The sequence below is a fragment of the Monodon monoceros genome, unplaced genomic scaffold, assembly GCF_005190385.1.
Source record: "Monodon monoceros isolate NGI ecotype Baffin Bay Population unplaced genomic scaffold, NGI_Narwhal_1 Super_Scaffold_16, whole genome shotgun sequence".
NCBI classification, from domain to species: Eukaryota; Metazoa; Chordata; class Mammalia; order Artiodactyla; family Monodontidae; genus Monodon; species Monodon monoceros.
The window spans coordinates 26,297,698-26,312,709 of NW_021703772.1; the positions used below are offsets into that span (position 1 = coordinate 26,297,698).

The 15,012-nt window shown below is 38.9% G+C and overlaps 1 protein-coding gene across 2 annotated transcripts in view; it reads right to left on the reverse strand.

Moving 5' to 3' along the window:
- CPS1 (carbamoyl-phosphate synthase 1) overlaps nucleotides 1-15,012 on the reverse strand; it is a 144,656-nt gene that overhangs the window by 102,848 nt on the left and 26,796 nt on the right. For both annotated transcript variants that reach the window (XR_003793943.1, XM_029225263.1), the window contains exons 6-7: nucleotides 3,074-3,166; nucleotides 643-732 (exon numbers count right to left, since the gene is read on the reverse strand). Coding sequence is in view for 1 of the 2 variants with exons in the window: in XM_029225263.1 (XP_029081096.1) it covers nucleotides 643-732; nucleotides 3,074-3,166 (183 nt within the window). In the remaining variant the exon portion in view is untranslated. The remainder of the gene's footprint in view (nucleotides 1-642; nucleotides 733-3,073; nucleotides 3,167-15,012) is intronic.

A 15,012-nucleotide genomic window follows, 5' to 3' on the forward strand; every position in this document is an offset into this window, starting at 1 on the left:
CCTTTACCCATGCTAATTTGGTGTTATGCAAATATATCTAGGGGTGGGGTGCATGTGTATAAGAGAAACAGAAAGGCAAAGAGACAGAGGGAGACAGAGATAGAAAGAGAAGGAGAAATCCCAACAAAACAATGTTTAAGAAAACATTGCAATAATGGTTACATTCTCCTCAACTATTTTTAAGGTCTAATTTCAGTTGGTTCTCTAAGAGTTGATATAAAGCAATGTGTAAGTTTGTACTATGTCAGGGCATAATCCCTACAAACATGTGGTACATAATAAATGTAACCCAAAGGGGGAGTTCTCCTACTGACTACCTTTTTGGTTATCTCTAAACCCCAAGAAATTGAGTGTGTCATGTCTCAGAATGTCCGTCAGTAAGTGAAAAGAACAGTCTTCATTTCCTTCTGTGTTTTTGTGGCCTTTGAGGTTTTTGTTTTTGTTTTTAACAGAAATCTACATCTCTAATTTTAACAGGAATAAATGTGTTATCTAATAGATCAAAGGCAACAAGAAGAGAGTATATCCCCTGACATTCTGACAGAATACACAAGCTTTCTCTGAAACAGATAGAGGAAATCAGATTAACACTAATGATCAATATTAGAAACCCCCAACCTTGAGATGGAACAAATTACTTACCTTTACTAGTAAGCGGATTACATTGTTTTTTATCCCACAGTCTACAGCTACCACTTTCGTGGGATTTCCTTTGCCATACACCTTGACATCCTGCCATTTTAAAAACCAGAGAGTAAGAGAGAAAGGTCCAGCTATGAGCAACACACCAATATCATAAACACATCTCAGGATGCTCTGCACTTGGTAACAGATGGACTGCTAACTACTAGGGAGTGGCTGGCAGTTAACAATCAATTTGTAAGAAAGGCACAGCAAATGCCACAAACTCTATCTTCTTCATGAGAACAAAGTACCTTCCTGTTTTGTATAAAATGCTGAATACAGTAATAACAATTATCCCTAAGAAACTGGTTGCTTCCATAATTAACAAATATCTTTCCCATGTTTTGACTCATTAACAACCAGTAGCAATGGAATTTCCAAGTATTATTGCCTGATTCAGCACTAAACAGATGTAGTAATAGATATATCATGCTTTAAATACCACTTGATCCTCAACTTGCAATAAAGTTTGGATGAGGTAGAGCTGTTGTGCATTAGGCTTATGCAGTGGGGCTAATGGATAAAATCAGTCTGAGTCAGAGGACTTGCTAAGCTAGTGTAGACCTCTGGTCCCTTTAGGTTACTGTGCAATCATTTGCATTTAAATGGTAGACTTCATAAAAGGATCCCAGAGCATATCATAATCATTACCTATGTTTTAAGCACTGCTTGGAGTCAGATCTGTTTTCACAGGCATTTACCCAAGAAGTAGTTCCCCAAAGTCATAAAAGAAGAAATAATAGAGAGAGAGAGAAAGCCTAGAGGGCTGGATGCCTACACTGGTCCCAGCTTCGAGAGTCAGCTAGCACATTCTGAATTTAGAATGATTTCAAAGTTTGTTAAGGGTTTTAGATGAAATTTGCAATCTGGTGTCTACACAAACACACTATATACTCTCTGTACAGAATGACAGAAGTAAGCAAGACCTCACAGAAACTGGGATATATGAATTTGCTAGGAATCTCCAAGAGAGGAATATATTATGCAGCATTTTTCAACCTTATTTGACCACAGAATTTTTTTAAGGTGACTTTCTCCAGGCCAATATTTCTCACATTTGGAAAATCTAGACTAGATCCCCAAGGTAGTTCTAAACTCTAAAATTCTATAAAAATAGCCCTCTATCATGCTGTGTCTCAAACAAAATCACTTCATAGGAAAATATGTTAAAACCTCTTTCTCCTATTTGTCTAAGCCACCCTGCTGTCTCTTTTCCTGCTGTTACTGCTCAGGCTAGGCTTTCACGAGTTTTGTACTAATTAGTTGCAATAACTTTCTAGTTATCTGCTCTTTTATCCAGTTTACTTTGCTCCAAAATGATGCCAAATGCGTTCCCAGTAGTCTCCAAGTTAGCTGATTTATTTAGCCAACGACACTAAACCATCTAGCTCTAGCTCCGTCCATCTCCACTCATCTTTGGCCAAATGCGAGAACCTATATGTGTGAACCCTTAGGTCAGCCACACCAAACTACACATAACTCTTCAAAGACACCGTATCGTCTCATACTTCTGTGCCTTTCAACACATGCCATTTCCTCTGCCTGAAACGAAGTTCTCCTTGTTCTCCATCTACCGAATTGCTCCTTATGCCTCAGAACAAGCCTAATTCCTCTGCAGAACCTCCCCTGATCCACCTATTTCATTGGCTGTTTCCCCACACATGCCTTTATGGTACCTCATGCACATTCCAAGGACAGCATTTATCACAGTATTCGCTCCATGGTGCCTACTTGCTTGCCTACCCCACCAATCTCTATGGTCCCCAAGGACAGAGGCTGTAGCCCAAGAGACTCACAACTACACTAACAGATATTCAATCAAAATCAACACATCTTTCTAAGATGTATTCTATACCTTCCTGTAAATATACAATAAACATATATTACTTTGGGGTGATACAGTCATCATCCTGAATACTACTCTTTGAACTGAGCTATAATACACTAAGTCTTCAGTGTGCTCAGGAATACTTTTCCCTGCACAAAATGACCCCAGATTCTGATTACTGTACTGGGTCTGATTTCTATAAAGTGTTCCCGACTCTCTGGCAGACCATTCGCTCTGACTCCTGATATTCAATTGAACAGCCCTTTTATTTGACATTGTTAAAGTCTTGAGCTAAGGAACCACAAGAGGAGAGAAGAAAAATTAAAACAGTAAACAGCCTCTAAATCAGGCCATGAAGATCACTCTGTAAGTAAAAGTTATAACTTTAAATGTACTGATTTTGTAATATATCAATTTTAACTGCTATGAGACCCTTTTCTCCCTCCCTCTCTGATGCTTCTGGAAGATGACCTCTACCTAAAAGAAGATTTTGATATTACAAAAGAGGAAGGTCTAAAGGGAATAAAATAATACTACAAAACATGAAGGAAAATTTCTCACCTTGGTTGAAACCTCAGCAATCAAATTCTGCTTATTTGGATCCACAAAGTCCACAGACTGACCTTCAAATTCAATCTTCCCAAGCATGGTACCCTATCAAATTAAAAAATTAGACAGTTAACAGGGAGCAATGATGCAGGTGCTGACAGGTTAAATTCACAGGGACTTACACAGCTGCTCCACTATTTAGATGTCTTTAGAATATACTCATAACCATCAGCAAGAGATCTTCATCTTCTCAACTAGGAAAGGTGAAGCAGTGTGCATGGTACATTTTGGGAAACACTATGAGAAGGTACAAGCTAGCAAGGTTAATTTGTGAAAACTTTACCTTAGTTCTTTTAGGGCTGAGACAGTCACCTGGGGTAAGCAAAGTCAAAGGGCAACAGAATTCAGGTCTCCAGTAGATGCAAATCAGAGTATTTAGAGTACTTATGACCTAAAGCTATTTCGTGGGTGACGTCGACAAAATAATCGATTGAGAAGAAAAAAAGAAATCTAAAAATAGCTGAAAATTGAAAAAGAATGCAAACTTATTAGAGAGCAAAATTCACTAACAAAAAACTGTAAAATGCTGTATAAGTCACAAACTTTGAGAAGTTGCAATGAAAGGGTTCGCTGCTTTAGACATGCTAATAAGGGCTTGAACTTTAGAGTACCCTTAACCCTCTGTAAAGTTTTCACAAATTAACCTTGCTAGCTTGAACATGGCAAATGTTATCTTATTCTTAGCTGTCTTGAGATTTACTTATCTGTTAGTAAGTCTACTTTGACCTATTTAGAAAATGGTATATTTTGTAATCAAGACTTTATTGAGGGAGAGAACAAATCAAAATAATTCATTGATTTGCTTTTCTCCAATGAAATTGTTGCACTGAAGGAAATAGAGGAAAGCCTTTTTCCCTTTGAAACGCATTCCTTAGGAGAAGAAGTAACTTGGGAGTGAGTGAGTACCAGCAACATGGTTAGAGGGTCAAATGGTTATTTCAGTGTGATTATTAAAACCAGAGTACTACCTCACACTCTGGGAAAAATAGTAAAAATCACCTTTCACTTCCATACTGGATTATTAAGTTTCATAGTGATCTCCACTTACTTTTATAATCCAAATCACAGAAGTCCTTGACTATATTTATGGATCCCTAATTTTGAAATTCCGTTTTCAGTTCTCATTCCCTTTTTCTCAAAGCATGCTGAACGACAAACACCCTTACTTTTCAACCTAAGACTAATAGAACTGAAAGCCACAACATAGTTTTGTTGTTGTTTCTAACATCTTTATTGGAGTATAACTGCTTTACAATGGTGTGTTAGTTTCTGCTTTATAACAAAGTGAATCAGCTATACATATACATATATCCCCACATCCCCTCCCTCTTGCGTCTCCCTCCCACCCTCCCCATCCCATCCCTCTAGGTGGTCACAAAACACCCAGCTGATATCCCTGAGCTATGCGGCTGCTTCCCACTAGCTATTTTACATTTGGGAGTGTATATATGTCCATGCCACTCTCTCACTTCGTCCCAGCTTACCCTTCCCCCTCACCGTGCCCTCAGGTCCATTCTCTACGTCTGCATCTTTATTCCTGTCCTGCCCCTAGGTTTTTCAGAACCATTTTTTCTTTTAGATTCCATATATATGTGTTAGCATACGGTATTTGTTTTTCTCTTTCTGACTTACTTCACTATGTATGACAGACTCCAGGTCCAACCACCTCATTACAAAGAACTCAATTTCATTTCTTTTTATGGCTAAGTAATATTCCATTGTATATACATGCCACATCTTTTTTTAATTAAAAAATTTTTAATTTTATTTAATTTTTTATACAGCAGGTTCTTATTAGTTATCCATTTTATACATATTAGTGTACATATGTCAATCCCAATTTCCCAATTCATCACACCACCACCACCCTGCCGCCACATTCCCCCCTTGGTGTCCATACGTTTGCTCTCTACAACTGTGTCTCAATTTCTGCCCTGCAAACCGGTTCATCTGTACCATTTTTCTACGTTCCACACATATGCGTTAACATACAATATTTGTTTTGCTCTTTCTGACTTACTTCCCCAGTATGACAGTCTCTAGATCCATCCACGTCTCTACAAATGACCCAATTTCGTTCCTTTTTATGGCTGAGTAATATTCAACTGTATACATGTACCACATCTTCTTTATCCATTCATCTGTCAGTGGGCATTTAGGTTGCTTCCATGTCCTGGCTACTGTAAATAGTGCTGCAATGAACACTGGGGTGCATGTGTCTTTCTGAATTATAGTTTTCTCTGGGTATACACCCATTAGTAGGATTGCTGGGTCATATGGTAATTCTATTTTTAGTTTATCAAGGAACCTCCATACTGTTCTCCATAGTGGCCGTATCAATTTACATTCCCACCAACAGTGCAAGAGGGTTCCCTTTTCTCCACACCCTCTCCAGCATTTGTTGTTTGTAGCTTTTCTGATGATGCCCATTCTAACTGTTGTGAGGTGACACCTCACCGTAGTTTTGATTTGCATTTCTCTAATAATTAGTGATGTTGAGCAGCTTTTCATGTGCTTCTTGGCCATCTGTATGTCTTCTTTGGAGAAATGTCTATTTAGGTCTTCTGCCCATTTTTGGATTGGGTTGTTTGTTTTTCTAATATTGAGCTGCATGAGCTGTTTATATATTTTGGAGATTAATCCTTTGTCATTGATTCCTTTGCAAATATTTTCTACCATTCTGAGGGTTGTCTTTTTGTCTTGTTTGTAGTTTCCTTTGCTGTGCAAAAGCTTTATGTTTCATTTGTTTATCTTTGTCTTTCTTTCCATTACTCTAGGAGGTGGATCCAAAAAGATCTTGCTGTGATTTATGTCAAAGAGTGTTCTGCCTATGTTTTCCTCTAAGAGTTTTATACTGTCTGGTCTTACATTTAGGTCTCTAATCCATTTTGAGTTTATTTTTGTGTATGGTGTTAGGGAGTGTTCTAATTTCATTCTTTTACATATAGCTGTCCAGTTTGCCCAGCACCATTTATTGAAGCGACTGTCTTTTCTCCATTGTATATCCTTGCCTCCTTTGTCATAGCTTAGTTGACAATAACGACCTTGATCATTACGTAGTGTCCTTCCTTGTCTCTTGTAACATTCTTTATTTTAAAGTCTATTTTATCTGATATGAATATTGCTACTCCAGCTTTCTTTTGATTTCCACTTGCATGGAATATTCTTTTCCATCCCCTCACTTTCAGTCTGTATGTGTCCCTAGATCTGAAGTGTGTCTCTTATAGACAGCATATATATGGGTCTTGTTTTTGTACCCATTCAGTGAACCTGTGTCTTCTGGTTGGATCATTTAATTCATTCACGTTTAAGGTAATTATCGATATTTATGTTCCTATTACCATTTTCTTAGTTGTCATGGGTTTGTTTTTGTAGGTCCCTTACTTGTCTTGTGTGTCCCATTTAGAGAAGCTCCTTTAGCATTTCTTGTAGAGCTGGTTTAGTGGTGCTGAATTTCTTAGCTTTTGCTTGTCTGTAAATCTTTTGATTTCTCCATCGAATCTGAATGAGATTCTTGCTGGGTAGAACAATCTTGGTGGTAGGTTCTTTCCTTTCATCACTTTAAATATATCATGCCACTCCTTTCTGACTTGCAGAGTTTCTGCTGAGAAATCAGCTGTTAACCTTATGGGAGTTCCCTTGTATGTTTGTCGTTTTTCCCTCGTTTCAATAATTTTTGTTTGTCTTTAATTTTTGTCAATTTGATTACTATGTGTCTCAGTGAATTTCTCCTTGGGTTTATCCTGCCTGGGACTCTCTGGCTTCCTGGACTTGGGTGGCTATTTCCTTTCCCATGTTAGGGAAGTTTCTGACTATAATCTCTTCAAATATTTTCTCGGGTCCTTTCTCTCTCTCTTCTCCTTCTGGGACCCTTATAATGCGAATGTTTTTGCATTTAATGTTGTCCCAGAGGTCTCTTAAGCTATCTTCATTTCTTTTCATTATTTTTTCTTTTTTCTATTCCACAGCAGTGAATTCCACCAGTCTGTCTTCAAGGTCCCTTATCTGTTCTTCTGCTTTGGTTATTCTGCTATTGATTCCTTCTAGTGTATTTTTCATTTCAGGTATTGTATGGTTCATTTCTGTTTGTTTGTTCTTTAATTCTTCTAGGTCTTTGTTAAACATTTCTTGCATCTTCTTGATCTTTGCTTTCATTCTTTTTCCAAGGTCCTGGATCATCTTCACTATCATTGTTCTGAATTCATTTTCTAGAAGGTTTCCTATCTACACTTCATTTAGTTGCTTTTCTGAGGTTTCATCTTGTTCCTTCACCTGGTACATAGCCCTCTGCTTTTTAATCTTGTCTGTCTTTCTAGGAATGTAGTTTTGGTGCCATAGGCTGCAGGATTGTAGTTCTTCTTCTTTCTGTTGTCTGCCCTCTGGTGGATGAGGTTATCTAAGAGACTTCTGTGCCACATCTTCTTTATCCATTCATCTGTCGATGGATACTTAGGTTGTTTCCATGTCCTGGCTATTGTAAATAGAGCTGCAATGAACATTGTGGTACCTGATTCTTTTTGAATTATGGTTTTCTCAGGGTATATGCCCAGTAGTGGGATTGTTGGGTCGTATGGTAGTTCTATTTGTAGTTTTTTAAGGAACCTCCATACTGTTCTCCATAGTGGCTGTATCAATTTACATTCCCACCAAGAGTGCAAGAGGGTTCCCTTTTCTCCACACCCTCTCCAGTATATATTGTTTGTAGATTTTTTGACGATGGGCATTCTGACTGGTGTGAGGTGATACTTCATTGTAGTTTTGATTTGCATTTCTCTAATGTTTACTGACGTTGAGCATTCTTTCATGTATTTGTTGGCAATCTGTATATATTCTTTAGAGGAATGTCTATTCAGTTCTTGTGCCAATTTGGGGATTGGGTTGTTTGTTTTTTTTAATATTGAGCTGCATGAGCTGCTTGTAAATTTTGGAGATTAATCCTTTGTCAGTTGCTTCATTTGCAAATATTTTCTCCCATTCTGAGGGTTGTCTTTTTGTCTTTTTTATGGTTTCCTTGGCTGTACAGAGCTTTTAAGTTTCATTCGGTCCCATTTGTTTATTTTTGTTTTTATTTCCATTTCTCTAGAAGGTGGGTCAAAAAGGATCCTGCTGTGATTTATGTCATAGAGTGTTCTGCCTATGTTTTCCTCGAAGAGTTTACAGTGTCTGGCCTTACATTTAGGTCTTTAATCTATTTTGAGTTTATTTTTGTGTATGGTGTTAGGGACTGTTCTAATTTCATTCTTTTACATGTAGCTGTCCAGTTTTCCCAGCACCACTTATTGAAAAGGCTGTCTTTTCTCCATTCTATAATCTTGCCTCCTTTATCAAAAATAAGGGGACCATATGTGCATGGGTTTATCTCTGGGCTTCCTATCCTGTTCCATTCATCTCTTTCTGTTTTTGTGCCAGTACCATACTGTCTTGATTACTGTAGCTTTGTAGTGTAGTGTGAAGTCAGAGAGCCTGATTCCTCCAGGTCCGTTTTTCTTTCTGAAGATTGCTTTGGCTTTTTGGGGTCCTTTGTGTTTCAGTACAAATTGTGAAATTTTTTGTTCTAATTCTGTGAAAAATGCCATTTATAATTTGATAGGAATTGCACTGAATCTGTAGATTGCTTTGTGTAGTATAGTCATTTTCACAATGTTGATTCCTCCAATCCAAGAACAGGGTATATCTCTCCATCTGTTTGTATCATCTTTAATTTCTTTTATCAGTGTCTTATAGTTTTCTGCATACAGGTCTTTTGTCTCCTTAGGTAGATTTATTCCTAGGTATTTTATTCTTCTTCTTGCAATGGTAAATGGGAGTGTTTCCTTAATTTCTCTTTCAGATTTTTCATCATTAGTGTATAGGAATGCAAGAGGTTTCTGTGCATTAATTTTTTATCCTTCTACTTTACCAAATTCATTAATTAGCTCTAGTAGTTTTCTGGTAGAGTCTTTAGGATTCTCTATGTATAGTGTCATGTCATCTGCAAACAGTGACAGCTTTACTTCTTCTTTTCTGATTTGGATTCCTTTTATTTGTTTTTCTTCTCTGATTGCTGTGGCTAAAATTTCCAAAGCTATTTTGAATAATAGTGGTGACAGTGGCAACCTTGTCTTATTCCTGATCTTAGTGGAAATGCTTTCAGTTTTTCACCATTGAGAACGATGTTGGCTTTGGGTTTGTCATATATGGCCTTTATTAGGTTGAGGTAAGTTTCCCCTATGCCTATTGTCTGGAGGTTTTTTACATTTAATGGGTGTTGAATCTTGTCAAAAACTTTTTCTGCATCTATTGAGATGATCATATGGTTTTTCTCCTTGAATTTGTGAATATGGTGTATCACATTGATTGATTTGTGTATATTGAAGAAACCTCGCATTCCTGGGCTGAACCCCACCTCCTCATGGTGTATGATCCTTTTAATGTGCTGTTAGATTCTGTTTCCTAGTATTTTGTTGAGGATTTTTGCATCTATGTTCATCAGTGATATTGGCCTGTAGTTTTCTTTCTTTGTGACATTTTTGTCTGGTTTTGGTATCAGGGTGATGGTGGCCTCGTAGAATGATTTGGGGACTGCTCCTCACTATGCTATATTTTGGAAGAGTTTGAGAAGGATAGGTGTTAGCTCTTCTCTAAATATTTGATAGAATTTGCCTGTGAAGCCATCTGGTCCTAGGTTTTTGTTTGTTGGAAGATTTTAAATCACAGTCTCAATTTCAATGCTTGTGATAGGCCTATTTATATTTCCTATTTCTTCCTGGTTCAGTCTTGGAAGGTTGTGCATTTCTAAGAATTGGTCCATTCCTTCCATGTTGTCCATTTTATTGGCATATAGTTGCTTGTAGTAATCTTTCATGACCCTTTGTATTTCTGCAGTGTCAGTTGTTACTTCTCCTTTCTCATTTCTAATTCTATTGATTTGAGTCTTCTCCCTTTTTTTCTTGATGAGTCTGGCTAATGGTTTATCAATTTTGTTTGTCTTCTCAAAGAACCAGCTTTAGTTTTATTGATCTTTGCTGTTGTTTGCTTCATTTATTTTTCATTTATTTCTGATCTGATCTTTTTTATTTTTTTCATTCTGCTAACTTTGGTAGTTTTTTTGTTCTTTTTCTAATTGCTTTAGATGCAAGGTTTGGTTGTTTATTTAAGATATTTCTTGCTTCTTGAGGTAGGAATTTATTGCTATAAACTTCCCTCTTAGAACTGCTTTTGCTGCATCCCATAGGTTTTGGGTCATCATGTTTTCATCCTCATTTGTTTTTAGGTATTTTTTAATTTCCTCTTTGATTTCTTCAGTGATCTCTTGGTTATTAAGTAGTGTATTGTTTAGCCTCCATGTGTTTGTATTTTTTACAGATTTTTTCCTGTAACTGATATCTAGTCTCATAGAGGTGTGGTCAGAAAAGATACTTGGTATGATTTCAATTTCCTAAAACTTACTAAGGCTTGATTTGTGACCCAAGATATGATCTATCCTGGAGAATATTCCATGAGCATTTGAGAAGAAAGTGTATTCTGTTGTTTTTGGATGGAATGTCCTATAAATATCAATTAAGTCCATCTTGTTTAATGTATCATTTAAAGCTTGTGTTTCCTTCTTTTTTAAAATTTTGGATCTTCTGTCCATTGTTGAAAGTGTGTTCTTTTTTTTTTTTTTTTTTTTTTTTTTTGCGGTACGCCAGCCTTTCACTGTTGTGGCCTCTCCCGTTGCGGAGCACAGGCTCCGGACGTGCAGGCTCCGCGGCCATGGCTCACGGGCCCAGCCGCTCTGCAGCATGTGGGATCTTCCCAGAGCAGGGCACGAATCCATGTCCCTGGCATCGGCAGGTGGACTCAACCACTGTGCCACCAGGGAAGCCCTGAAAGTGCGGTCTTAAAGTCCCCTACTACGATTGTGTTACTGTCGATTTCCCCTCTTTTGGCTGTTAGTATTTGCCTTATGTATTGACGTGCTCCTATGTTGGGTGCATAAATACTTACAATTGTTATATCTTCTTTTTGGATTGATCCCTTGATCATTATGTAGTGTCCTTCTTTGTCTCTTGTAATAGTATTTATTTTAAACTCTATTTTGTCTGATATGAGAATTGCTACTCCAGCTTTCTTTTGATTTCCATTTCCATGGAATATCTTTTTACATCTCTTCACTTTCAGTTCTTTGTGTCCCTGGTGTGAAGTGGGTCTGTTATAGACAGCATATATGCGGGTGTTGTTTTGTATCCATTCAGCCAGTCTATGTCTTTTGGTTGGAGCATTTAATCCATTTACATTTAAGGTAATTATCGATGTGTATGTTCCTACTACCATTTTCTTAATTGTTTTGGGTTTGTAATTGTAGGTCTTTTCCTTCTCTTGTGTTTCCTGTCTAGAGAATTTCCTTTAGCGTTTGTTGTAAAGCTGGTTTGGTGGTGCTGAATTCTCGTAGCTTTTGCATGTCTATAAAGGTTTTTATTTCTCTGTCAAATCTGAATGAGATCCTTGCTGGGTAGAGTAATCTGGGTTGTAGGTTTTTCCCTTTCATCACTTTAAATATGTCCTGCCACTCCCTTCTGGCTTGCAGAGTTTCTGCTGAAAGATCAGCTGTTAACCTTATGGGGATTCCCTTTTATGTTATTTGTTGTTTTTCGCTTGCTGATCTTAATATTTTTTCTTTGTATTTAATTTTCGATAGTTTGATTAATATGTATCTTGGCTTGTTTCTCCTTGGATTTATCCTGTATGGGACTCTCTGCATTTCCTGGACTTGATTAACTATTTCCTTTCCCACATTAGGGAAGTTTTCAACTATAATCTCTTCAAATATTTTCTCAGTCCATTTCTTTTTCTCTTCTTCTTCTGGGACCCCTATAATTCGAATGTTGGTGCATTTAATATTGTCCCAGAGGTCTCTGAGAGTGGCCTTAATTCTTTTCCTTCTTTTTTCTTTATTGTGCTCTGCAGTAGTTATTTCCACTCTTTTATCTTCCAGGTCACTTATCCATTCTTCTGCCTCAGTTATTCTGCTATTGATTCCTTCTAGAGAAGTTTTAATTTCATTTATTGTGCTGTTCATCATGTTTGTTGGCTCTTTAGTTCTCATATGTCCTTGTTAAAAGTTTCTTGTATTTTCTCCATTCTATTTCCAAGATTTTGGATCATCTTTACTATCATTACTGAATTCTTTTTCAGGTAGACTGCCTATTTTCTCTTCATTTGTTTGGTCTGGTGGGTTTTTACCTTGCTCCTTCATATGCTGTGTGTTTCTCTGTCTTCTCATTTTGCTTAACTTACTGTTTTCAGTGTCTCCTTTTCGCAGGCTTCAGGCTTGTAGTTTCTGTTGTTTTTGGTGTCTGTCCCCAGTGGCTAAGGTTGGTTCAGTGGGTTGTGTAGGCTTCCTGGTGGAGGGGACTAGTGCCTGTGTTCTGGTGGATGAGGCTGTATCTTGTCTTTCTGTTGGGCAGGACCGCGTCCGGTAATGTGTTTTGGGGTGTCTGTGACCTTATGATGATTTTAGGCAGCCTCTCTGCTAATGGGTGTGGTTGTGTTCCTGTCTTGTTATTCGTTTGGCATAGGGTGTGCAGCACTGTAGCTTGCTGGTCATTGAGTGGAGTTGGGTCTTAGCATTGAGGTGGAGATATCTGGGTGAGCTTTCGCCATTTGATATTAGGTGGAGCTGGGAGTTCTCTGGTGAACCAATGTCCTGAACTTGGCTCTCCCACCTCAGAGGCACAGCCCTGACACCTGGCCAGAGCACTAAGACCCTGTCAGCCACACGGCCACTCACAAAAAGAGAAAAAGGAAAAAAAAAAAAAAAAAAAAAAAAATATATATATATATATATATATATATATATATATAGTTACTCTCAAAGTCCACTCCCTCAATTTTGGTATGATTCATTGTCTATTCAGTTATTCCAGAGATGCAGGGTACATCTAGTTGATTGTGGAGATTTAATCCACTGCTTCTGAGACTGCTCGGAGGGATTTTCCTTTCTCTGTTCGCACAGCTCCTGGGGTTCAGCTTTAGATTGGCCCCGTCTCTGCGTGTAGGTCGCCTGAGGGCATCTTTTCTTCGCTCAGACAGGACAGGGTTAAAGGAGCAGGTGATTAGGGGGCTCTGGTTCACTCAGGCCAGGGGGAGGGAGGGGTATGGCATGTCAGGCGAGCCTGTGGCGGCAGAGGACAACATGTCCTTGCAACAGCCTGAGGTGCGCTGTGTGTTCTCCTGGGGAAGTTGTCCCTGGATCATGGCAACCTGGCACTGGCAGACTGCACAGGCTCCCGGGAGGTGAGGTGTGGAGAGTGACCTGTGCTCGCACACAGGGCTCTTGGTGGCTGCAGCAGCAGCCTTAGCGTTTCATGCCCGTTTCTGGTGTCTGCTCTGATAACCGCGGCTCGTGTCCGTCTCTGGAACTCATTTAGGTGGTGCTCTGAATCCGCTCTCCTTGCGCACCCCGAAACAATGGTCTCTTGCCTCTTAGGCAGGTCCAGACTTTTTCCCGGCCTCTCTCCCACTTAGCTGTGGTGTACTAGCCCCCTTCAAGCTGTGTTCACGCAGACAACCCCAGTCCTCTCCCTGGGATTTGACCTCCGAAGCCCGAGCCTCGGCTCCCAGCCCCCGCCTGCCCCGGTGGATGAGCAGACAAGCTTCTCGGGCTGGTGAGTGTTTGTCGGCACCGATCCTCTGTGTGGGAATCTCTCCACTTTGCCCTCTGCAGCCCTGTTGCTGCGCTCTCCTCCATGGCCCCAAAGCTTCCCCACTCTGCCACCTGCAGTCTCTGCCCACGAAGGGGCTTCGTAGTGCGTGGAAACCTTTCCTCCTTCACAGCTCCCTCCCAGAGGGGTTGGTCCCGTCCCTATTCTTTTGTCTCTGTTTTTTTCTTTTTTCTTTTGCCCTACCCAGGTACGTGGGGACTTTCTTGCCTTTTGGGAGGTCTGAGGTCTTCTGCCAGCGTTCAGTAGGTGTTCTGTAGGAGTTGTTCCACATGTAGATGTATTTCTGATGTACTTGTGGGGAGGAAGGTGATCTCCACGTCTTACTCCTCTGCCATCTTGAAGGTCTCCCCCTCAACGTATGTTTTTAATATGAGCCCATATCACTCATAATCAAATATAACAGGCAATACCACTATTTTGTCTGTGCTAATCTATTCAGCCGAACTTTGAAAACCTAACTGCCTCTGATAAAAGCAGGGTTCACCTTAAACTAACCTAGCACATGAAGAACATGATATGGTCTTGTAAAGTGTTTTCCCAAATACTAGGACTGATTATCTTCTATTCAACCTGCCAAATCTACAGCTTGAATTGAATTTCCCAATTTTATTCCCTTCCCATTCTGGTATCCTCATCATTGTTTACTGCTCCCACAACATCATTGGGCTACGAAAACACAAAAATCTACCTGGGATATATAATCTCACTAACATCTATTCTCAGGAATATCGTGGAGGAGGGAATAAAATCAGAGATAGAGTAGAAGGATTGCATAAATTCTCAGTGTCTTTCTTCTGGTCATGGGTATGTGGCCATGTTTTTACTTTCAAAGCTGTTCTTTCTGTTTACAGAGATCCTGTGTCTATACATATGCCAACAATCTACAACAGATTTTCTTGAAGAATCCTTTTCACTTTGAAATTATATCTTTTCTTTTTTAAGAAAAAATATATAATTTAATGAGTAAACTTTGGTGGCATTAAGGGAATTTAGTTAACATTCATGAGATAAAGTTTCTTTCTGTTCTGGGATATGAAGGTTTCATGTAAGAAAAAAACAAGTGTCCACCTCTTATAACAAGAAGAAGGAAGTAGATGGGGCTGAGATATTCTCAGAAGAAGGGTCAAATATCTCAGCTAGCAGATATGAAAGCAAAAGATAAACTTACCTTCATCTTGGTCATTGGAACAATTTCAAGAAAGACTA